General features: G+C 37.6%; 1 protein-coding gene across 1 annotated transcript in view; it reads right to left on the bottom strand.

The window, feature by feature from the left end:
- Positions 1 to 27,122, bottom strand: part of AGO3 (argonaute RISC catalytic component 3) — a 113,747-nt gene that overhangs the window by 64,420 nt on the left and 22,205 nt on the right. Inside the window, exons 2-4 of the mRNA XM_068966319.1 lie at positions 22,956 to 23,127; positions 6,558 to 6,678; positions 793 to 1,001 (exon numbers count right to left, since the gene is read on the bottom strand). Of these exons, the coding sequence (XP_068822420.1) occupies positions 793 to 1,001; positions 6,558 to 6,678; positions 22,956 to 23,127 (502 nt within the window). The remainder of the gene's footprint in view (positions 1 to 792; positions 1,002 to 6,557; positions 6,679 to 22,955; positions 23,128 to 27,122) is intronic.

A 27,122-nucleotide genomic window follows, 5' to 3' on the forward strand; every position in this document is an offset into this window, starting at 1 on the left:
TGTGAAAGCAAAAAGCAACTATTCAAAATGAAAAAAATCCCTCACTGAAATTCTCTATACTTAAAACTAACACTAGTTTGAGTAAGGCTTAATTTTATTCAAAAAGTTTTAAAAAATAGTTCTTACCTTAAAAAATGCTACAGAATAAACAATCACTAACCAAAAAGCTACTTCGATAAATGTGTTTGTAAGACAGTATTTTTCTTCTTTGGCCACACTGTGTAGCATGTGGGATCTTATTTCCCTGACCTGGGATTGAACCCACGTCCCCTGAATTGAAACCGCAGAGTCTGACTGGACTGCCAAGAAGTCTCAAGACAATATTTTTCTTTAAAAAGACACACTGATCCTTTACATATACACAAAGATACATATATACATGTGTGAGATGCTAATATGATTAAAAGAGTAATAATTTCAACATAATTTGATACTATTATAAAAATAATGAAATCACCTTTAAGACAAAGTGATTTAACTAAAATACTAAATTTGAAAATGTATCAGTTACTCAAGATGGATAGCTCCTAAGAAAAAGGGTTAGACATTTTTTTCTGAAAAATATCCAACAGAATAGCTAAGTAATGATGTACACTTACTTTCTTAAGTCAGAAAATTTTATGCAACTTACTTCTGTCATTGAATTGGTATGGATGCTATTCCTCAACTGAGATAATCAAAATATACAACATCTGAAGGTTAGCCAAGGAAAGACTACAAGACCTATTCTTCAGAAGACAGCTTTCCTACTTAAAATCTAAAAAGGAAAAAAAAAAAGCCAGAAGTACCCACTTCATGGAGGGCAGATGTCGTAGCACCACGTCAACGGCATGGACAGGGTTAGTGCTGATTGGCTTGTCTAATTCCAGTGGTTCGGGCAAGGTCCGTCCTGTCAGTACTTCATGGAGTAGGTGCCAACTCACCCGAGAGACAAATTTGATTGACACTTTGAAAGGTCGGTCTTTTCCACCTTCTCCAGGTAAAGTAACATCTAAATCCACCTGTTGATGGGAAAAGAGTCAATTGGTAAAAGTTTAAAAGATAAATACAACTGTTTTTAAGTTTAAATATTTAAGAGAAAAGACGAATATAAAAAAATAACCAATCTCAATGTCAAATCAATTGACTCAATTGTCAGTAAGTCATTTGTGCTAGCACTCTTTGTCACTGAAAAACATGGAAATGACTTAAATGCCCATTTAGGCACTATTAAAAAAAAGGATGAGGAAGACCGGTTGGAACTGCTATGGAATAACTTCTAAGCAATATTGTTAAAAAAGCAAGTATTATTTTTGTAAAAAGAAACAGCAAGCATGAATCAGAAACAAGAAAAAGCAGCTAACTTTCAAAGGATAGGAAGGAAAAGACTGGAAGAAATAAGTGAGAGATTAACAATTCTGAGCATATTTTCCAGTGTAGTTTTGATTTTTGGAAGCATGTTAAATTAAGTCCTACAACAACAACAACAAAAAGACAAAGATGGAGAGGAAAAGCTAAAATTGAATAGATACAAAATCAAATGAAACCAAATGCAATTCAAACAAATAACAGCCAGATTGAAAGAATATTAAAAAAAAACACTAATGCAAAACTTTACATAATAACATATGTTGACTACACTTTCAGTTAGAGGTGTGGGAGAGGGGTGAGTGGGAAAGAACCGCATACAAAATAAAACCTTAAATCCCCACTATCAGATTTGTTTTCTATAGTGACTGCTGCGGCTAAGTCGCTTCAGTCGTGTCCAACTCTGTGCGACTCCATAGACGGCAGCCTACCAGGCTTCCTCGTCCCTGAGATTCTCCAGGCAAGAACACTGGAGTGGGTTGCCATTTCCTTCTCCAATGCATGAAAGTAAAAAGTGAAAGTGAAGTTGCTCAGTCTTGTCTGACTCTTAGTAGACCCCATGGACTGCAGCCTACCAGGCTCCTCCGTCCATGGGATTTTCCAGGTAAGAGTACTGGAATGGGGTGCCATTGCCTTCTCTTCTATAGTGACATCATGTAGTAATCCAGAAACTATTTTATATGTGCTGTATGACTCAATAAACACATAAAAGTGGTGATATTTTGTGGAGTCAGGGGTTTAAAGGAAAAGAAAGTTACAAATATGCAACATAGGGAGTAAAGGAAGAATCCAGTGGGGATAGACTAGAACTAGTAGAATCAGTTTGACCTCAGCAATGAGCACATCCAGTGACAAGACTTTGGTTTCTAAATTGTATTCCTCAACTAACAGAAACCAGCGTACCTTTGAGATACGGCTAGTTGCAGGACTATCAGAGGGAAAACATAAGATGAACCTGGAATATCTTGGGTCCAAAAATAAGGAAGTACTCAAGAAAAAAAAGCTGTATCATGACAAAAGCATACAAATTTAAACGGGCTCCTGCAGGCCAAACCTGGGACAATTGGGGCAAATAAATAAGGATAAATACACAGAAGAGGAGAAAATGTGCTCTCTTACAGTAGAATACGAATTATTAATGTAGAAGGAATGACAGAATTAGAAAAACAACCATTGTTATATAATAATAATCCTTCCAAGCAAGAATCATCAGTTAATAAAAGTCTAATGAGAATCAGGATTCTTAAAAGTATCTCCTTTATTAACTATCTTTGTAAGTTTAAAGATAATCAAGAGAAACAAGCTTTGAGCACTTCAAGCACTTTCTATAAGTGCTTAAAAGTATCTCCCTTTCTTAAAACTTTGGTGCAAAGAATAAAATCAACATAGTGGAAAAACAACCTATGGAATATGAGAAAATATTTTAAAACATATATCCCATAGGAATACATACAGAGTTCCTAAGACTCAACAACAACAAAACCAAATAACCCAATTAAAAAATAGGCAAAAGAATTGAATACACATTTCTCCAAAGAAGATACAGAAAAGGCCCATAAGAATAGGAAAAGGTGTTCTTCATTAGTCATTCAGTTCAGTTCAGTTCAGTCGCTCAGCAGTCATTAGGTAAATTCAAATCAAAACCACAATGAGATATTACCTCACACTCATTAGAATGACAACTATCAAAAACTGTTAAACAAACAAATGTTGGCAAAGGTGTCAAGTATTTGGAACCCTTGTACACTGCTGATGGAAACGTAAAATGGTACAGTTTCTACGACATTATGCTAAGTAAAAGAAGCCAGAGACAAAGGACAAATACTGTATGGCTCCACTTATATGAGGTCCCTAGAGTAAAGGACGGAGAAGGCAATGGCACCCCACTCCAGCACTCTTGCCTGGAAAATCCCATGGACGGAGGAGCCTGGTGGGCTGAAGTCCACGGGATCGCTAAGAGTCGGACATGACTGAGCGACTTCACTTTCACTTTTCACTTTCATGCACTGGGGAAGGAAATGGCAACCCACTCCAGTGTTCTTGCCTGGAGAATCCCAGGGATGGGGGAGCCTGGTGGGCTGCCATCTATGGGGTCACACAGAGTTGGACACAACTGAAGCGACTTAGCAGCAGAGTAAAGGAGATCAGTCCTGGGTGTTCTTTGGAGGGAATGATACTAAAGCTGAAGCTCCAGTACTTTGGCCACCTCGTGCGAAGAGCTGACTCATTGGAAAAGACTCTGATGCTGGGAGGGATTGGGTGCAGGAGGAGAAGGGGACGACAGAGGATGAGATGGCTGGATGGCATCACCGACTCGATGGACTTGAGTTTGAGTGAACTCCGGGAGATGGTGATGGACAGGGAGGCCTGGCGTGCTGCGATTCATGGGGTCGCAAAGAGTCGGACACGACTGAGCGACTGAACTGAACTGAACTGAGAGTAAACTCACATTCAAATGGGAAAGCAACCAAATGTCCATCAACAGATGAATGGATAAGTAAAATGTGGTATATACGTACAATGGGATACAATTCAGCCTTAAAAAGGAGGAAATTCTGACACAACAACATGGATGAACCCTGAGAATATTACGCTAAGTGAAATAAACCAATCACAAAACACAAAATACTGTATGATTCCACTTAAATGAGGTATTGAGAGAGGTCAAATTCATAAAACCAGTAAGTAGAATGATGGTTGCCAGGGACTGAGGGAGGCAAAATGGATAGTTAAGTGTCTCATGGGTACAGAGTTTCAGTTTTATAAGATGGAGATTTGCGCTGGCAATGGTTGTGAATGTACTTTGCCATTGAACCATATCTTAAAATTTATTGCTCAGATGATAATGTTATTTGTGTGTGCATGCATGCTAAGTCGCTTCAGTTGTGTCCAACTCTGCGATCCCATGGACTGTTGCCCACCAGATTCCTCTGTCCATGGGATTCTCCAGGCAAGAATACTGGAGTGGGTTGCCATGTCCTCCTCCAGGGGAGCTTCCGCCCCAGGGATCAAATCCACAGCTCCTGCAGCTCCTGCACTGCGGGCAGATTCTTTACCACCGAGCCACGAGGGAAGCCCAACATTATATATGTTCAAAGTTCAGTCGCTCAGTTGTGTCCGACTCTTTGAGACCCCATGAATCGCAGCACGCCAGGCCTCCCTGTCCATCACCAACTCCTGGAGGTTACCCAAACTCATGTCCATCGAGTCAGTGATGCCATCCAGCCGTCTCATCCTGTCGTCCCCTTCTCCTCCTGCCCCAATCCCTCCCAGCATCAGAGTCTTTTCCAATGAGGCAACTCTTCACATGAGGTGGCCAAAGTATTGCAGTTTCAGCTTTAGCATCAGTCCTTTCAATGAACACCTAGGACTGATCTCCTTTAGGATGGACTGGTTAGATCTCCTTGCAGTCCAAGGGACTCTCAAGAGTCTTCTCCAACACCACAGTTCAAATGCATCAACTCTCACATCCATACATGACCACTGGAAAAACCATAGTCTTGACTAGATGGACCTCTGTTGGCAAAGTAATGTCTCTGCTTTTGAATATACTATCTAGGTTGGTCATAACTTTCCTGCCAAGGAGTAAGCGTCTTTTAATTTTATGGCTGCAATAACCATCTGCAGTGAATTTGGAGCCCCAAAAAATAAAGTCTGACACTGTTTCCACTGTTTCCCCATCTATTTCCCATGAAGTGATGGGGCCAGATGCCATGATCTTCGTTTTCTGAATGTTGAGCTTTAAGCCAACTTTTTCACTCTCCTCTTTCAGTTTCATCAAGAGGCTTTTTAGTTCCTCTTCACTTTCTGCCATAAGGGTAGTGTCATCTGGATATCTGAGGTTATTGATATTTCTCCTGGCAATCTTGATTCCAGCTTGTGCTTCTTCCAGCCCAGCATTTCTCATGATGTCCTCTGCATATAAGTTAAATAAGCAGGGTGACAATATACAGCCTTGACGTACTCCTTTTCCTATTTGGAACCAGTCTGTTGTTCCATGTCCAGTTCTAACTGTTGCTTCCTGACCTGCTATTAGGTTTCTCAAGAGGTAGGTCAGGTGCTCTGGTACTCCCAACTCTTTCAGAATTTTCCACAGTTTATTGTGATCCACACAGTCAAAGGTTTTGGCATAGTCAATAAAGCAGAAATAGATATTTTTCTGGAGCTCTCTTGCTTTTTCGATGATCCAGCAGATGTTGGGAATTTGATCTCTGGTTCCTCTGCCTTTTCTAAAACCAGCTTAAACATATATTTTACCACAATTATAATTTAAAAAAAAACAAAACTAAACTCTATTCCCCACATAAGGAAGAATAACTTGAAAGGAGAAACATGGCAGATACCAACTTTACCAAGTGATCAAAGTTAACCTCACCATTAGTGAAACAAATACATATTATGCGCCTCCTGATATGATACACTATAAGGAAAGAACACTTACGCAATTTTCCTGCCCAAAAACCTCAATCAGAATCTAATAAAGAAGAAGCTCCAGAAAAACACAGAGGGACATCCTATAAAATAACTTGGCTATAATCTTCAACCATGCTAATCTCATAAAAGAAAAAAAAAAAAAAAGGCTGGGAAATTTTCCCAAACAAAGAAGACATGACATTTAAATACATTCAGGTATGGCAGAAACCAACACAACATTGTAATTATCCTCAATTAAAAATAAATAAGTTAAGAAAAAAGTAAATACATTCAGGAACTTGGATTGGATTCTATACTAAAGGGAAAAAAATGCTAAAGGACATCACTGGAACAAATGAGAAAACTGGACTAAGGGCAGATCAGACAAAAATTTACCGACATAAAATGTAGGGAAGTTGGTAACTGTACTATGGTTTTTATGCTTGTTCTTAGGAAAAACACACTAAAGGGTATAATGTACGAAACCTACTCTTGAATGGTTCAAGAAGAAATAAGTATGTATATGTATCTTTATATATAGCTGTCTCTATAGACACAGAGCAAAAGAAAAAAAGAGAATGATAAAACAAATGGTAAACTTTAAGAATGCTAATGAATCTGGGTATACATGAGTTCTCTGCATGAATCTTACAACTTTAAGTTTGAAATTATTTAAAAATAACATGTTAAAACTGATAAGTGATACATACAGACCATAATAAAATGGTCATAAATGCATTTAAAAGACACTGCAAATGTATAGTTTTCTGATAAAGGAACGCATCTTAGCATCTTACCCCTGTAGTTGCCACAGGAAGTGGATTGGCTGTGTAAAGGCTTCTTTTTCCATCATAAACTGGTCTACGGTCCCCAAATATAGTCACTTTAAAATGCTGAACCATTGAGTCAACCACCTCCCTAAGAAAGGGAAAAAATGCATAAATATAATCCTCTGCATGATGAAATACAAAAATCTTAACTAAAGTAGTTTCTTACACTATTTAAAGCTGTCACAAAATTCTAAAAGATCATTATACATGACAAAGATTTTCCCTTCTGGATTACAGTTTAGGATACCAGAAAGACTGATTTCTGGAAATGATTCCAGTGAATCACTTAATTATTCTGGGACACAGGTGACCTGCAAAATATTATCCTTATAGATGATCTAAAATCCCTTTCACTATCTAAGCACTAACTGACACATTTATCAAAGACTATGGTGCTCTTTCCTTTGTGTTCAAACAGCACCTAGTACATATATCTATTAGAACACTTACTTCACTGTAGTATTAGTATTATATACTTTACTTCTACTAGACTGTGAGATTTTAAGAGCAATAAACACACCTGTACTCTGTACCCCTCTATCCCATTCCAATGGTATCTAGCCAATAAAAAGGTTTTGAAACCTCTATTTTTTACCCAGCAAATATTTTTATCCTATATACTTACATGGAAAGATACTTTAAAAGTTTTTTAGACATTAAAAAAAATTGCAGATTATAGAGAGAATAACACCAAATATCCACAAATCAAATTTATTTTTACACACACATAATCTGTAAAAGCAGCGGAAAAATATCTAGAAGGGTATGTACCACACAGATACAATGGTTAGTTACTTCTGGAGAAAGAAGTGAAGAAAAGAATGATTTTTTATTTTGTTTATATAATCTAAATATATTACAATGACAGTATATTCACATAGTACTAAATATAATTTATAGTACATTTAAAAGGATGAGAAAAAAATTTTCAATTCTAGCCCAGTCAAATAGAAGAGAAAGGAGAAAGAAGCATTTTCTGGAACAAAATTAAGCTGATTTGACACCCAGAGAAACTTTCCAAACGCTCAAAGTTTCTATTTCCCTCAACTTTGAATTTTATTTTGCAAGTATTTCCTGCACCAATCTTTTACTTTCTATTCCAATTACCGCCAATGTCAAACCTCATGTCCTACTACCTGGATTATTTTAATTTTTAGGCCTCTAATTTTTTCTTCTCCGGCCCAACTTTTATACCACTGCCACATGAGCCTCCAAACTTCACTTTTACTCTCCAGATACAAAAGGTTAAGTTAATCATGCTCCTCGGTTCATTGCCACATTATCATCATTCATCCATTAAGACCCCTAACTGACTCTTTTCCTTCTATATCCATTTCCCTATTCCGGTTCTTCTCAATAAATTATTTTCTCTAATATGTTTGATGAACATCCTTCTGTTTGTATACATTCCAACTTTACCCTCTGCATAAGGTTTTTAAAATCTATTTACATTGCTGTGGGACACTTAGTTCATTGTTTCTGACTGATGCTCTTGAGGGTTCCTTGGACTGCAAGAAGATCCAACCAGTCCATCCTAAAGAAAATCAGTCCTGAATATTCATTAGAAGGACTGATGCTGAAGCTGAAACTCCAATACTCTGGACACCTAATGCAAAGAACTGACTCATTTGAAAAGACCCTGATGCTGGGAAAGATTGAAGGCAGGAGGAGAAGGGGACAACAGAGGATAAGATGGCTGGATGGCACCACCGACTCGATGGACATGAGTTTGAGTAAGCTCCAAGAGTTGGTGATGGACAGGGAAGCCTGGCGTGCTGCAGTCCAAGGGGGTCACAAAGTCAGATACGACTGAGCGACTGAACTGAACTGAACTCTACATGTTGTCTATCTGGTCTCCCAGCAATACAGACTCTATCTTTAACAGTCAGCCACCAAGACACTGCTGCAAGGAATTATCTCCTTCTATGTCCCTTTATGAACTTGTGAGAATAATCTGTGGCTATATACACTGAGGAACAGAACTGCTAGGTCCAAGAGAATTTTATCAACTAAATGATGAAGAATTGCCAAACTGCTCTTCAGAATGCCTGCACTAAACCATCCTCCTGGAGGGTCCTATTTCCCTACTTCTGTGGACTCCCTGTTTATTTCCTCTGCTCATTTTCTATTGGGGTGCCAGTCTTCTCATTGAACTGAAGGAGTTTCTTTGTTATTCTAATATTATTTCATTAACAGGTTTAGTTGTTGCAAATATCTTCCCCTCAAATGTTATCTGCCTATTAACAATGTCCATGTTTACTGAACTGAAAACGTTAATGATGTATCATCAAATGACTCGATTTCTTCAACTTATGATTTCATTTTTTAAGGTTTTAAGAAATACTTTGCTAATATTAAGTCACAAAGGTGCATTATGCTTTATTAATTTTATTTATCTTATGTTGGTCACTAATCCATCTTAGATTCTTCTTTATAAATAGTATTATGTAAGAACTCAATTTTTTCTCCATACGGTGAATCAGTTTTCCCACACTGTCTACTAAACAGTCTATACTTAACTTATCTATTTATAAGAACAGTTGATCTTAAGTTCTGAACTGAGTTTTCTATGTTGTCCCAGTGGTCTACTTGTCTGTTCCTGGACCAGTATCGTACGATTCCATGATTACTGGGTGTTTTATTAAATTATAATGTGGGGCAGGGCAAGTTCCTTTTCTCTCTCTAAGTTAACTTGGATATTCATGGAAACATTTATCAAAATAAATCTGTAAAGTTCTCCCCCACACCCAAACTATTAATACAATAAGCAAAAGAAACATATCTAGTACCCTATAATAAGTAATCAAAAAATATCTGTTGGTTAAGAAACTCTCAAATGATACAAACACAAGAAAGGCTAGTATGCCAAAAACAAATTAGTAATGTTAAAAGCTACAGACAAATTGCAACAATAAACTAAATAAATGAAGATGAAATATAATAATGGTAACTGTAAAGTCGAAACACTTATGTTTGAAAAGTTCAATGGCAATAAAAATAAATGAAAGGATCTGAACTTATCCACTGCTTTCATGCAAAAGGGCTTTGTGTTCTGCTTAGTCAGTCAGTTGTGTCCGACTTTTTGTGACCCCATGGACTACAGCCCGCCAGGCTCCTCTGTCCATGGGATTCTCCAGGCAAGAATACTGGAGTTTGTTGCCATGCCCTCCTCCAGGAGGTGTTTCCAATCCAGGGATAGAACCCAGGTATCCTGCACTGCATGCAGATTTTTTTACCATCTGAGCCACCAAGGAAGCTTTAGATGACTATAAACCCAAAATGAACTAATACTGTGATGTAGTTTCTTCAAAATTAAAGAACTCAGGTTGCATATATTTAAATAGCCAGTATAAGGCAGGTAACCTTCCCACCATCTATTACACAGGTCATTTCAAATTCTGGAGTACTCTGTTCAATTTGGAAAAAAACTTAAGACCCTAACAGATGAAACACAAGCAGAAGAAGATAATTCTGACCGAACCTCACATAATATAAATAAAAATAAATCAAAGTAAAGACTCTTAGTCTGGAAATAGGAAGGAGTCAAAGGAAGTTAGAGAAGTCTTCAGTTATTTTGACAGACTGTCATGTGAAAACCTGAGTATCTTCCTTGTATGGGAGGACAGAAATCAGAAAAATAGTTGGAAAGTATAAGAAGCAGTATTTTGCAATAAAAATTTCCAACATTTCTAACCACCAGAGTTATTCACAGGTGGTTTACACTATCTCATAAAGTACCTGAGTTCATCCTTGCTAGAACTGTTCAAGGAGCAGTTATGTAAGGGAAGATACCAACTAGAAGATCGAAATGTATAATGTCTACAATCCCCTCTAACAGTAAAATTTAATTAAGAGAATATAAAATATGATATTGCAGATTTATCATAATATAAGATACAGAGACTCCTTTGTGATTAATTACACCAAAAACTGATTTGAACTCGAGACTTCAGAGTCTTTACAGAATGGTATTAGAATTATAGACACATTGAGCAATTTTAACTTTAACCTCTCACTAATACAATGTAATTAAATGATGTATTTGACTTTTAATGGAATTTTATTATTCAAGTTAACAAACTGACAAATCCAGGGACTGCAACTTTTCGCTTTTTATCTCAAATGATACAGTGGCAAAGCGTAGCTTATCAGAATGTCCATCAGGAAGGGATGTAAAACTAGAGGAAAAGCTCTCCAAAATACTAATTTATCTCGTTATCTAGTCAGCTGGAGCAGCAAAAGTACTCACTGAATTATGAAGAAAGTCTGAACTGAGAAATGGCCAATCTGAAAAATCTTTATAATATGTGGTAACATAACTACTGGAGAAACAATAAGCAGACAAGAGGTTTTAGTCTCATTCTGCCACTAAATTGTTAGGAAATTTACTTGGCCTCTCTAAATTTAGTTTCTCTATCAATAAAACTGAGGTAATAGTCTTGGACTGTTTTAGGGATGATGTGTGATATCAGTGAAAGTACCTTGGGGGAAAAAAGTAAATGTGAATGGTATTATTTTTATATAAAAATTTAAGCATAATTATCTCAAAAACGTGCTTCAAGTATTATACTGATATACTGAACTCTTCCAAACAACTAATGGATACATTATAATGTACCAGCATCAAATACTGTAAATAATACAAAGAATGAATGCTGGTAATTAACAGAAACTGTGAATGGAATTTTCTCCATAGTGTAGTTGGGGAGCATTAGCCTTTTATTATAACAGTCGGGGGGGGGGGTGTCTTTTGTTCAAATGTAGAAATTTCAGAACAATATTTTAAGTGTGTATTGTTAAGCCAGCTTCTTAGCTTACAATAAAAAGTAAAGTTACAATAACCAAAATACATAAAATATTTTAACTTCTAAAAAAGCATGCAGGAAAGAAAATCTAAATAACTGGGAGTAAGAACTTCTCACCACTTTTCAGTGGCTTCCTTTTACTAATAACCTTAGTCTGAAGAAGGAAGAATTCTTGCAAAGAATAATATGATGCGTTTCTGAGGAACCTCGGGATACAATTTTTAAATTCTGAAGAATATCTGGCAATCACTACAAAAAATGGAACCTACCTGAGTACATTAGGTCTTACAAAGGGCTACAGCCTACCTTCCCACTCTTACCTCAACCACCACTTCCTACATTCTGGTACCAAGTCTTTTGATTCCATCATGCTCTGGTGCACAGACTGTAAAGTAAAATTTAATATTGGTTTCAGTAAGTTCCACTTTATCACCTGACTCATACAACAGAAAAATGGTAGGAGAGGGAAATTTTAACATAAAAAGGAGGAGAGGAAATTATTTTCCTTTCCTGTTAATTGTTACTATAAACTCACAGATACCCATCTTCATTCATCTCATTTTTAAGTACCTCTTAAGTTTCTACTCCCTAAAGGTAGAATGGGAAATATTACATTAGTCTTTAGGAGAGATAAATATTACATTTAGTCTTTAGGCATGAAATAATATATTCCTCTAAAGTGAGTTTTCACCTTAATTTAGTATTCCCAGCTAATAAATTAATCTGTGACTATAGCACAGAAAGAATAAAGGAAGGTGGCTAAAGTATGTGCTGTGCTGAGTCACTCAGTCGTGTCCGACTATGTGACCCCATGGACTGTAGCCCCAGGCTCCTCTGTCCATGAGGATTCTACAGGCAAGAATACTGGAGAAGGTATAACAATACTGCTAAGATATAACAAGATGCTAAAATCACCCAGTGGTTTATAAAACACAATGAAAACAGCTGATAGCCTCTCCTAGTATCCTTCCAACTTCTAATTTAACTTCAGACCTCTGTGCTAAGTAGCAGAGAGGGTAGCCAATAAATACTTTTGCATCAAGATAAAGTTTAAAGATATAGAGTTATATTTTAGATCAAATTTTTAATATTTTACAAAATTCATACTACAATAGAGCATTTCACCATAAACTATCTTTACTGCCAGTTCACATGGGTGTGAATTCTTTCATAACCTTATATAACCACAATAGTTAATCTAGTAAACACTTCTAGTATTCATAAACGATTGACAGACTAGATTGAGTAACAGATTTTAAACTCAAGGTGGCTTAACTAACAATTCTCCTCTAGAACACTCTACTTCAGACCACCATTGACTTCTTCAGACACAGCCTCTTTTCAGTCTCTATATTCCTGGCTTCTTTGAGCATCTGCAACTGTGATCTATCCTTGAAAATCATGATACTCGACTGACATTCTCTGAAACACCTTCTACTCTGTCCTGGTTTTCCTACCTTTCCAATCTCCTAAGTGTCTTCATTGACAAACCTGAGTCTTATCCCAGGAATCTATTCTCAGTCTTCTTATCTTGACTCTATGCACTCTCCCTAGCTTTTAACTACCACCTCTTCCCTGGTGGCTCAGTGGTAAAGAATCTGCCTGCAGTGCAGGAGATGTGTGTTTGATCCCTGGGTGTGGAAGATCCCCTGGAGAAGGAAATGGCAAGCCACTACAGTAGTCTCATCTGGGAAATCCCATGGACAGAGGAACCTAGTTGGCTATAGTCCATGGGGTCGCAAAAAGTTGGACACAAATTAGTGAGTAAACAGCTGCAGCAGCAGCATAAAATATTAAACAGATCAGCATGAGGACAGCACAGGGAATTATAACCATTATCTTTTAATAAACTATAATGACGTATAATTGCAAAAAATACTGAATCACTAAGCTATACACCTGAAACTAATGTTATAAATCAACTATACTTCAGATTTACAAAAGCAAGTACTAGAGGTGCTAGGGGGTATGCTGGAGTATGAGAAAAAATCGTTAGAAGTATTTATATTTAATTTTCATCTAACAATTACTAATCAAGGTGGACTAATATTCACGAACAGAGATTGACACTGGTGCCCTCAGTCCACATGAGATGGTCAGGTGTAACAGCCCAGGTAGGTACACAGGAAATCCTAAGGGAATAATGGGATTTCTTTAATATGAGTTAACAGTGAAACTCTCACTCATTCATGCATTTTCAGCAAGCTGCAACTTTTTTCTGTTCAAGTGTGTAGCACATGTTTTATCAAGTTTCTGGTACAGAAATCAGAACATTTCAAATTACTATAGTCTTAGTTTATTTCAAATATTGTTTTCACCTTTAATTTTTTCATAGTTACACAAAGTTAGAATAGTAGTACAATTTTTAATTATTAAAAATTAATTTCTGTGTATAAGTAAATATATTTATTTATTGCTGAATGAGTGTGTGAAGTCACTCAATCGTAGCTGACTCTTTGCAACCCCATGGACTGTTGCCCACCAGGCTCCTCTATCCATGGGAATATGGCTCTCTACTCTTTCTGAATTCACAAGCCTTAGGCAACCCACTCCAGTGTTCTTGCCTGGAGAATCCCAGGGACGGGGGAGCCTGGTGGGCTGCCGTCTATGGGGTCGCACAGAGTCGGACACGACTGAAGCGACTTAGCAGCAACAGCAGCAGCAGCACCATGGATTTAAGATCCTTTATAACCTATTCCCTGGCCAACTTTTCAAACTCTATCTACTCTATTTATACTGGCCAATTTCTGTTACATAAACATGTCATACCTTTACTCATGTTCTCTATACGGAATATTCTTTCCCCTGCTCCACCAGGTAATTATTCAGCTCAGATAGCATGTCATCTGCTCTATTTACCTCCATAACCAAAATTGGGAATCAGTACTCCACACATCTCACAGAACTTGTCACTCTACACAAACTACAAAATCCTTGGCAGGAATCATGTGTTATTTATCTTGTTATCCCCAGAGCTTAGCACAGTACCTGACACAAAACAGATGCATAATAAATTCAACAGTTAAGAAAACATAGGGAAGATTTAAAAAACTATCTTTAAGTTTTTAAAAGTTACTGTAGGATTTAGAATTATAGTTCTAGTCAGATCTATAAATGTTGAAATCTAGTACCAATAGCATTCTTAATTGGTACAGTGATATAGCACATTCAGATAACTGCTTTAAATTAACTCAGTCTAAGAAAAAAAAAAGGAGCAGGCTAGAAGTAAACAATCAAGGCACATCCTACAATGGAATACTATACAGCTGTTATTGTAATTTAAATCTATTCAAATGGATAGATGTTAAAAATAAACCCTACCTACTAGTCCCTATGTTTAGACATATCTTTATTTACAACAGTATCTTTGAAAAATACCTTTGAATTTCAAATATATTGTAGGAGTATCAGCCAAAAGATTAGTGAGTAATTTATTTAGATGCTACTTACAGGTGACTAACAACTAACAAGGTGAATAAAACTTGCTTTTTAAAAATGATGCATTTTGCATGGTATAGTTTCCCAAGACAGCTGAACATGCAAAACTAAACCATTTACTTTTCACTGGCAGTGTTTTTTTGGGTATGTCTTCTAAATCATTTTAATCAGAAGTATACCCCTCAAAACACACCAAAAGAACAGCTGACAAAAGAAAAAATAACTAGACTTCATCAAAATAAAATATGTGTTTCAAAGAAAGTGAAAATGCAAAAGGAATACAGCCAATATTTTATATAATAACTTCATATGGAATATAACCTATTAAATGTCGAATCATTATGTAGTACATCTGAAACTAATATAGTATTGTAAATCAACTATATCTCAATTGCAAGAAAAAGAAAAAATTTTAAAAGGAAGTAAAAGAGGCAAGGTACACAAAAGGAGAAACTTTTGCAAATCATCTGATAAGGTATAAAGAACTCCTACAACTTAGTAACAAAATAGGCAAATGATTTAATTTAAAAATAGGCAAAAGACTTGGACAGACATTTCTCTAAAAATACGCAAATAGCCAATAAGTACACAAAAAGATGCCCAACATCATTAGCCATCAGGGAAATGTAAATCAAAGTAACAACGTGATGAGTAATACTCAACACTTACTAAGATAGCTAGTGAAAAAAACAGATAACATGTTAATGAGGATATAGAGAAATTGGAATCACCACACACTGCTATCAGGAATGTAAAGTGATGCATCCGCTTTGGAAGATTCTGGCAGTTCCTCAAAAGATTAAACACTGAGTTACTACTTGATTCCACTCTTGGGTATACACTCAAGGGAAATGAAAACATGAATGTAAACAGCAACATAAATCTTAAGAGCCAAAAAGTGCAAACAACTCACACGTCCACCAACAAGTGAACAGAAACACAAAATATCCACACAATGGAATCTTACTAAGTAATAAAAAGTAATGAAATACTAATAGATACTACAACATTAAGGGACTTCCCTGGTGACTCAGACTCTGCCTGCAATGCAGGTAGACAAGGATCCAGTCCCTGGGTTAGGAAGATCCCCAGAGAAGGAAGTGGCTACCCCACTCCAATATTCTTGCCTGGAGAATCCCATGGACAGAGGAGACTAGGGGACTACAGTCTGTGGGGTTGCATAGAGTCGGACACGACTGGGCAACTCACACTTTCACTTCTTTCTGTTACAACATTATGTGAAAACATGTGAAATGAAAGAGGTCAGTCACACAAAAGGCCCCATACTGTATGATTCCATTTATACTGAAATGTCCAGAAAAGGTAAATCTACAGAGCCAGAGAGTAGGCTAGTGTTGGGCAGGGATGCAGGGAGGGAGGGATGCACGGAGGGAGGAAATGGGGAGTGGCTGCTAATGAGTATGAGATTTCTTTGGCAGAGGAGAAAATGTTCTAAATAAAGTAGACTGGGGTGATGGTTGTACACTATCACTGTAAACATACTAAATAACACTGAATTGTACATTTTAAATGAGTGAACTGTGTACTGTGTGAATTGTATATCAATAAAGTTGCTATTTAAAAAAAGAATGTCCCTTTCTTGGAACACTACCCTAGTAATAACACTGTCAATAATATTCCTAATAACAAAAGAGTTTCTTCAAACACTCTTACTTGTGATGATTTCTACATAAAAGCCAAAATCTTTTCAATATAGATTTATTTTTTCCTTCTAAAATTCAACCATCAGAATTATATTACATCCACATGCGATATGCACAAATATTCAGCACTATGTCATTAATCGTAATAGAATAGTAACGGGTAAAGAATCCGCCTGCAATGCAGCAGACATGGGAGACGCAGGTTCAATTCCTGGGTCAGGAAGATCCTGTGGAGAAGGAAATGGCAACCCATTCCAGGATTCCTGCCTGAAAAATCCCATGGACAAATGAGACTGACAGGCTACAGTCCAAAGGGTGGCAAAGAGTCACAACTGACACGACTGAGTGAGTAAGCACAATCATCCTAATATAATGACTGTAAGATAATGTTTAATTTATGAAAGAAAATTGAATCAAAAATTTGATCACTCTATTACCATTTCAAGATTCCTTCAAATCTTTATACAAGTAGATCTTGCCTTTATAATCATGCTGTATATACAATTTTCACATCTATTTCACTATTTAACAACTTTGAGTAAGTACATTAACAGCCTATTGAGGATTTACCCTGATATATATTTAGTAGTTGGACAAACGAGCATAAAAATCTCAAGTTACAGATTTTACACTCTAAGTCATAATACTTCTAAAAATTAACTTTTAGTTATTAATACCATTCACTTGTAAAAAAGCACCTAGAAACATCTGAAACCTGCTTTTAACTAATGATGATTTTAAAATCAAAACATTAAATAGGAAAAAAAAGAAACACATAGATACACACTCCTGAAAAGAAGTGAGGAAAGGATGAAAAAAGCAACAGAAGGAAAATCTAAGGTAGAAAAACTGACTCACAAGATGATTCACAAGCATTTCCTGCATATTCTGTCCAAGAAAACTCTTCTGACTAAAGTGGAAAGTTGCTTGGCTGCAATACATCATTCTACTAGTATGATTAATGTCATAGTTCCAAATATTTGAGCATGTGGCATATGGACAAGAGAAACCTCATGTGTGTTGATTTAAATACTGCTATATTTTGGCTCATAACTATTTAGTTAATATTGAAAAGGCATTGTAAAGTTCTATTGAGTTTCTTCTAACTTTTGGAATTCTAGTTTTTGAAGTGTAAGAACTGAACTAATTTAGCAAGCCCATCAACAGTTTTAAATGACTAGTTGTATGTAATACTGCAAAAAGTGAAGGCAAGAACTAGTCTTCTGCAGAAAACAAAAGGAATAAGTTTCGTGGATGCTGACATAAAATTAAGTCAATGTTCTTAACAAAGTATAAAGTTGGTTAATGCCAATTTTAGAGTCCCAAAGAAATCCTCTAGCTCCTGTCAAAACTCAAATAAAAGGTACATGATTAAAAAATTTCCATTTGGAAACATCTTAAATTACAGATCCTTTACTTCTACTGACAAATAACATAAGAAGACAAAGCAACATAAAGATGAAATGCAATTAGGGATGTCAACAGGGCCGTAAATTAAAACCAGAAGGTACCACACTAATTTATTATATATATGTTCCTCTCATTTAACCAACATGTTGAAACTCTGTGGTACACAGCTTCATATACACACAGATAACGTGTGATTATTCCTTTACCAAAAAAAGGTAAGAAAAGGAACAAATCTAATATAAATAATTTTGGTCTTTTTTACCCAACATTACTGCTACTGCCTCAGTCTCTTATGAGAGACTCATCTGAAATACTAAAAAAAACACACCTTAACTGACATAGCTCTAAGTCCCAAGCCTCCAACTCCTATCATTCCCTCAATTCCAACCATTTTGTCTTCAAGTGATTTTGTTGCTCTAACACTGTCGTTGTTCAGTCACATAGTCATGTCCGACTCTTTGCTACCCCAGGGACTGCAGCATGCCAGGCCTCTCTGTCCCTCACCATCTCCTGAAGTTTGCCCAAATTCACGTCCACTGCATTGGTGATGCCATCCAGCTATCTCATCCTATGACGCCCTCTTGTCCTTCTGCCCTTAATCTTTCCCAGCATCAGGGGCTTTTCCAATGAGTCAGCTGTTTGCATCAAATGATTAAAATACTGCAGTTTCAGCTACAGCATCAGTCCTTCCGATGAGTATTCAGGGTTGATCTCCTTTAAGATTGACTGGTTTGATCTCCTTGCTGTCCAAGGGACTCTCAGGAGTCTTCTCCAGTACCACAGTTTGAAGGTGCTCTGCCTTCTTTACAGTCCAACTCTCACAACCATATGTGACCAATGGGAAGACTATAGCCTTGACTATACGGACCTCTATCGGTAGAGTAATGTCTCTGCTTTGCAACACACTGTCTAGGTTTGTCATAGCTTTCCTGCCAAGAAGCAATCATCTTCTGATTTCATGGCTGCAGTCACCATCCACAGTGATTTCAGAGGCCAGGACGAGGAAATCTGTCACTGCTTCCACCTTTTCCCCTTCTATTTGCCATGAAGTGATAGGGCCGGATGCTGTGATCTTAGTTTTTTTAATATTTAGTTTTAAGCCGGCTCTTTCACTTTCCTCCTTTACCCTCATCAAGACGCTCTTTAGTTCCTCATAGCTTGCTGCCATTAGAGTGGTATCATCCAAATATCTAAGGCTGTCGATGTTTCTCCCACCATCTTGATTACTGCTTGGATGAGTTCATCCAGCCGGGCATTTTTCATGATGTGCATGGTGTACAGGTTAAACAAACAGGGTGGCAGCAGACAACCCTGTCCACACAGGGTTCTAACTGTTGCTTCTTGACCCACAAACAGATTTCTCAGGAGACAGGTAAGATGGTCTGGTATTTCCACCTCTTTAAGAGCTTTCCACAGTTTATTATGATCCACACAGTCAAAGTCTTTGGCAGAATCAATGAAACAGAGGCAAATTTTTTTGGAATTCCCTAGCTTTCTCCATAATCCAGCAAATGCTGGCAATTTGATCTCTGTTTCTAATGTTATCATTATATAATTTTCCTATTCAATAAATAACATATAAGAATTCTCCACTATATATTGCTAAAGTTTAGGACAATTCTTTCAGGCAGGGCAAGCTGGAGAGGTGATAAGAACTTCAGCTAAGAAATATCTGCCTTAGACATTCTATCAGTTAAGAGATTTCTTTAGATTAATAAATGCCTTTAAAAAATGTAAACATCTACCAGAAAGGTAAGGATTATCCTTTGTTCAAATTTATACATTAACACCCTAGTTTTGAGAAACAAGAAAAAGAGAATTTGAGAGTGCAGCATGAGATGGGTGATCCCTGTAAGCACAGACAGACAAAAGAAAAGGATACTATGATAAAGACTAACCTGCATATTCTAGGAGAGAGGATAGGGCACTGAACATCCGTATCTAGGCATACGAAGCCCTCTGTAATGTACAGTTCTCTTTCCTGTCTCTCACCATTACACTCATCCCCTCTTAGTTTTATAAGCATTTCGTTCATTTTATTTACTCTGTGCCAATCACTGAGCTAAGATCAAGGCTACACAGATGATTACAAAGAATATAACTTTTCATGAAGAGGTTATGCTGAGAGAAGAAGGTAGCAACAAATATTGTACTAAAAAAATTATAACAAAAGTGCATACCAATCAAGTACTACAAGGTCATAGTAGAATGAGCTGGCCTTTCAGCTGGAACCGCCATCCTCCAGCATTTTTCCAAAATGACCAACAAGAAGGGAGAGAGAAGGGGTACTCGCTGAGTGTTCTCTAGACCTTTTAGGAAACATGGAGTTGCTCCTGTGGCCACATATATCACGTACATCAACAAGAGAGGTGGTATTGTAGATACAAGGAGAGGGCACCATTCTTGACAAGGAATGCCCCATAAATGTTACTGTGGCAAAACTGGAAGAGTCTACAGTGTTACCTAGCATGCTGTTGGCATCCGTGTAAACAAACAAGTTAAGGGCAAGGTTCTTGCCAAGAGAATTAATGTGCACATGGAGCACATTAAGCAGTCTAAGAGCCAAGACAGCTTCCTGAAATGTGTAAAGGAAAATGATTAGAAAAAGAAGGGAGCCAAAAAGAAAAGTATTTGGGTTCAGCTGAGCTCCAGCTTGCTCCACCTAGAGACACACACTCTGTGAGAACCAGTGGGAAGGAGCCTGAACTGCTGAGCCCATTCTCCATGAATTCATGTCACAACGGCTATAAAGAAAATAAAAGACCTGGACTGTAGGTTTCTCCTGAGTAGGAGTGTTGTGTCCCTTTTCCCAAAGAAATATTTAAAGCACATTTTAACAATGTCCAAATTCAGTGGTTGATGTCTTTATTCTTCACATCTAACGGGTTTTCTTCCTGAAAGATGAGAGGGAATTTGTTGTGCAATATACTCCATCGATTAATAAACTGCCAGTTATTATTTATTTTAAAAAGTGAACTACCTCTGACTGTGGAGTTCAAAAGGTTCGCCTTGAAAAATAATAGAAGTTTGCCAGATAGATAAAGGCAGAGAAGGCATTCCAGGTAGGAGTTGCAGAATATGAAAAAAGATGAAGGTTAGAGCCAAACTAAGAAGGGCATACTATACTAAACTTGGGATGCTATTCTGTAGGCAGTAGGCAGCTGAACACGTTTAAAAGTAGGCGAGTGAAATAATCAGATTTCTTAGGATAACTATGCCAAAAGTGTAGATATATACGGAGAACAGAGAGAGAAAGAGATGTTAGGGCAGAAAAGGTCATTACAATAGTCAAGGCAACAAATAAGGGTCTGAAACCAAGGTGGCAGTAATACGGATAGAGGGGGCCAGATTAGGCAATAATTTCTGAAAAAGAAGCAATAGGACATGATCACCAACAGGAGGAAAAGGAAGTTCTAGTTTGGGAATTGAGGTAGAGAAAAAGAATATAGCAACATGAGCAGAGTGTGGGGAGAACGAATCAGAGAATAAGTTGTTTGGAGTCCTTTATAGATAGTAAGGTGTCAGTCCAAAGCTCAGGAAGAGGTGGAGGCTACAGCAAGATTAGGTAATCATCCACTCATAGACGGCAAGCACTGCAGTGACTGACTAGAACCTCCCCTCTAAGCCTGGCTTAGGTCAGTACACCTGGTTCTCCTCAACTGCCATACCTTTGTTGTTGTTCAGTCGCTAAGTCATGTCCGACTCTTTGCGACCCCATGGACTGCAGCATGCCAGGCTTCCCTGTCCTTCACTATCTCCTGGAGTTTGTATCTTTGTTACTGCTGCCTTATCTTAAAAAAAAAAAAAAAAAAAAAAGTGCTTTCTTTACTACAGCTATCTGCAATTCTACCAACTCTTTAGATTAATTCAATTCCTTTCCTTCTTGCTTTAGAAATTGTTTCTTAACAACTATCAAGTCAGGATTCTGGAGTTCTGGTCTCACATTTGCTACTAGCAAGCGTTGTTGAATAAGCCTCTCAATCTTTCTGGATTTCAGCTATAAAGAAGGTATCGGGGGAAAAAAAGGTATCAGATTAGTCGATACCTTAGGCTTCTCCACTTGTAATACTCTACAACTTGCCTCCTGACCTCAGAAAGAACTCCGTATTACATGTTAATTATGACACTCATATGATAGGGGTTTTCTGTTACATGTTATTACAAAGTTTCTTAGTACTAATTTATTTCATATTTCTTATGGATCTTATCTCACAGGAGGGGCCAAGAAGAGGGTGGTACAAATCGAGAGAGTAGCACTGACATATGTCCACTACTGTGTGTAAAACAGACAGCTCGTGAAGCTGCTATACAGCACAGGGGGCTCAGCTCAGCACTCTGTGATGACCTGGAGGGAGTGGGAGGGAGGCTCAGGAGGGAGGGAGTATATAGAAGACTCATGCTATTGTACAGCAGAAACTAACCCAACACTGTAAAAAACCAATTAAAAAACCTCATTTGTGGTGTACATCATGTCATAAATTCCTTTCACATTTCCTGTATTACCTAAACCATATCCACATCCATAGTATCTGGAGGGAGTGAGAGAAGCTTATTAGGAGCAGACTGAGAATCTTTATATATCATATATACTTGTTCCTATATAAGAGTCAGGAACAGTTAGAGGAGTTGAGGATGGGAAGGCATAAAACCATGACAATCACCATCGTCTCAAACAGAGCATTACAGAAGGGCTAAATCAGGTCAAGGTGGGTGGGAAGAGAAAAGAAAGCACAGATAGCTATTACCTAATAGCAAAGGAAAAAAATGCTCAGTCTGATTTAAGAGCACGTAACAATGAGTTGGACCTTTTCTATTATCACAGAGAAAACATATGAGGTTACTATAACAGAAAAATTTCAAGACTATTTGTAGATTTCCCCCATTATCACACCTCTGAAATACAATCAATTTCAAAGAAAATTACCATGTGTTCTTGGTCAAACTGTTAGACATTAAACACTGCTATTTAGACATACAAGATAAACATAATTTCTAAAGCAAAGACAAAAACCAACAGCAAAAGATCTCTGTGACTTCTTGATTCTTACCTGTTCACTCTCCTAGGACACTTGTCTGGTTTAATATCTACCTCATAGAGGTAGACATCAATCTTTGGAATTTCAACTTGAAAACAGTTAGCCAGCAATTTAATGGGTTTGCCCATGGTGCCATAGCCAGGTCTTCTGGGCACCATGAGTAGGGGCTGGGCCCCAACGGGTCCTGCCAGGGAAGGGGAAAAAAAGAGAGACAAAAACACTGTTACAAGCTGCGTTTGATAATCTTGTCAACCAGAGCAGGTTAGAACTTTAAGTACGGCCGATAATGATTAAAGCCTAGTGCTGAAAAATGATGTCAATTCTAAGACCCCTTTCTTTCACTCCAATTTACTTTCTTCATTAAAACATACAGAGAAAAAAACAGGGTACCTCTGAAAAATTGTTTTGGAAGGGGTGGAAAAAACAATCACACAAACCCAGGTAAGCATAAGCAAACCACAAATCCACAAACCACTCGGATCCAAAGAGTGTGTGACCAACAGCAGAATAATCTTATAGAAGCGTAAGAGCAAATGAACAAAATAAACAAACAAAAAGAAGATCAACAAAGCACAAATCAATTACTTGAAAAGATAAATAAAGTGATAAATTCCAGACAACACAAACTTTTATAACATGAGAAAAAAGGTTGAAGTAATCAATATAAATGAAAAAAATGTATTACTACAAATACCAAAGACATTATAAACACTGTTAATAAATTTGAAAGTTTGATGAATTAGACAAAGTCCTAGAAAAATACAGTTTACTGGTACACAAAAGCAGATAAAATTTGAAAAATTGCTGATAAAATGTAAAATGGTACAGCTGCTTTAGAAAACAGTGGAGTGGTTCCTCAAAACATTAAGAGCAGAATTATCATATGATCCAATAGATCTATTATCTGCTTCTGGGTATAAACCCAAAAGAACTGAAAGCGGGCCATTGATAATTATATACCTATGCTCACAGCAGTACTATTCACAATAAACAAAAGTGTGTGTTAGTCACTCAGTCATGTCCAACTCTTTGCGGCCCCACGGACTGTAACCTGCCAGGCTCCTCTGTCCATGGGATTCACCAGGCAAGAATATTGGAGTTACCATTTCCTACTCCAAGGGATCTTCTTGGCTTGTTCTTCTTGAACCAGCCTCTCTTGCACTGGCAGGCAGGTTCTTAGCGCCACCAGGGAAGCCCCTAACCACTTGCTGTTTGTTACATAGTAACAGCCCTTAAATTCTATTTCCTGATCTATAAAACAGAAATAATACCTAATCTGGCTCTTTTTCATGAATCTTGTCAGGATCAAATCAGAACATAACAGATAAATTTACCAAGCTCTTACTACATCTTATAATAATTATTTTTATTTTTTAAACATTACTGAGGTATAGTTGATTTACAATGTTGTGTTTAATTTCTGCTTTACAGCAAGGTGACTCAGGTATACATATATCCGTTTTCATAGTCTTTTCCATTTTGGTTTATCACAGGATACTGAATACAGTTCCTTGTGCCATACCGTAGGACCTTGTTGTTTATCCATCCTACATGTAATAGGTCCCAACTGCTACAAAACTCCAGTCCTTCCCGCCTCCAACCTGCTTCTTCCTTGACAACCACAAGTCTGTTCTCTATGTCTGTAAGTCTGTTTCTGTTTTCTAGACATGTTCATTTGTGTTGTATTTTAGATTCCACATATAAGTGATATCATACGGTATTTGTCTCTTTAAAAAAAATTATGTATTTGGCTGTGCCTGGTCTTCACTGTAGCATGCAGGATTCTTTTAGTTGAGTTATGTGAACTCTCAGTTGCAGCATGTGGGATTCAGTTCCCTAACCAGGGATTAAACCCAAGTGATCTGCATTGGGAGAATGGAGTCTTAGCTGTTGGATCACCAGGGAAGTCCCTGTCTTTTTCTGACTTACTTTGCGTAATATGATAATCTCTAGGTCCATCCATATTGCTGCAAATGGCATTATTTTGCTCTTTTTAATGGCTGAGTAATAACAGAATATTATGCTACATATATGTAGCATATCTTCTTTATCCATATATATATATTTATACACACACACATATATATATATAATGGTTGAGTAATATTCCATGTATGAAGAAGTGAAGTGAAGAGAAAGTCACTCAGTCGTGTCCAATCCTTTGTGAACCCATGGGCTATACAGTCCATAGAATTCTCCAGGCCAGAATCCTGGAGTGGGTAGCCTTTCCCTTCTCCAGGGGGATCTTCCCAACCAGGGATGGAACCCAGGTCTCCCGCACTGCAGGCGGATTCTTTACCAGCTGACCACCAGGGAAGCCCTTATATGTAACTCACGTCTTCTTTATCCATTCATCTGCTGATGGACACTTAGGTTGTTTCCATGCCTTGGATATTGTAAACAGTGCCACTATGGATTAGGGGTTCATGTATCTTTTTGAATTATACTTTTGTGAGGGTATTCGCCCAGGACTGGGATTGCTAGATTATATGATAACTCTATGTTTAGTTTTTGAGGAACCTCCATACTGTTTTCCATAGTGGCTGCAACAATTTACATTCCCACCAATGCTGTAGGGGGGTTCCTTTTTCTCCACACCCTCTCCAACAATGTGTAGGATGGCCATTTTGATGATGGCCATTCTGACTGGTGTGAGGTGATACCTCATTATAGTTCTGACTTGCATTTTTAATTAGTGATGTGGAGCATGTTTTCATGTGCCTGTTAGCCATCTGTATGTCTTCTTTGGAAAAATGTCTATTTAGGTATTCTGTCTGTTTTTTTGAGTGGGTTTTTTTTTTTGGTTATGGAATTGTAGGAGCTGTTTGTATATTATATTTTGGAAATAAAGCCCCTGTTGGTTGAATCATTTGCAAATATTTTCTTCCAGTCTGTAGGATGTTTTTTTGTTTTAGTAGCAGAACTGGGATTGGAACTCACCCTGCTGCACTGGATCATGGAAAAAGCAAGAGAGTTCCAGAAAAACATCTATTTCTGCTTTATTGACTATGCCAAAGCCTTTGACTGTGTGGATCACAATCAACTGTGGAAAATTCTGAAAGAGATGGGAATACCAGACCATCTGACCTGCCTCTTGAGAAATCTGTATGCAGGTCAGGAAGCAACAGTTAGAACTGGACATGGAACAACAGACCAGTTCCAAATAGGAAAAGGAGTACGTCAAGGCTGTATATTGTCACCCTGCTTATTTAACTTCTATGCAGAGTACATCATGAGAAACTCTGGACTGGAAGAAACACAAGCTGGAATCAAGACTGCTGGGAGAAATATCAATAACCTCAGATATGCAGATGACACCACCCTTATGGCACAAAGTGAAGAGGAACTAAAAAGCCTCTTGATGAAAGTAAAAGAGGAGAGTGAAAAAGTTGGCTTAAAACTCAACATTCAGAAAACGAAGACCATGGCATCCGGTCCCATCACTCCATGGGAAATAGATGGGAAAACAGTGGAAACAGTGTCAGACTTTATTTTTGGGGGCTCCAAAATCACTGCAGATGGTGACTGCAGCCATGAAATTAAAAGACACTTACTCCTTGGAAGAAAAGTTATGACCAACCTAGATAATATATTCAAAAGCAGAGACATTACTTTGCCGACTAAGGTCCGTCTAGTCAAGGTTATGGTTTTTCCAGTAGTCATGTATGGATGTGAGAATTGGACTGTGAAGAAGGCTGAGCGCCGAAGAATTGATGCTTTTGAACTGTGGTGTTGGAGAAGACTCTTGAGAGTCCCTTGGACTGCAAGGAGATTCAACCAGTCCATACTGAAGGAGATCAACCCTGGGATTTCTTTGGAAGGAATGATGCTAAAGCTGAAACTCCAGTACTTTGGCCACCTCATGAGAAGAGTTGACTCATTGGAAAAGACTTTGATGCTGGGAGGGATTGGGGGCAGGAGGAGAAGGGGATGACAGAGGATGAGATGGCGGGATGGCATCACTGACTTGATGGACGTGAGTCTGAGTGAACTCCGGGAGATGGTGATGGACAAGGAGGCCTGGCGTGCTGCGATTCATGGGGTCGCAAAGAGTCGGACACGACTGAGCGACTGAACTGAACTGAACTGCTGTGCTATTTTGTTTCATTGACATATCTATCCTTTTGCCAATAACACATACTGTCTTGATTACAATACTTTATGGTAAGCTTTGAAATC

The sequence above is a fragment of the Capricornis sumatraensis genome, chromosome 2 (assembly GCF_032405125.1).
Source record: "Capricornis sumatraensis isolate serow.1 chromosome 2, serow.2, whole genome shotgun sequence".
Classification (NCBI taxonomy): Eukaryota; Metazoa; Chordata; class Mammalia; order Artiodactyla; family Bovidae; genus Capricornis; species Capricornis sumatraensis.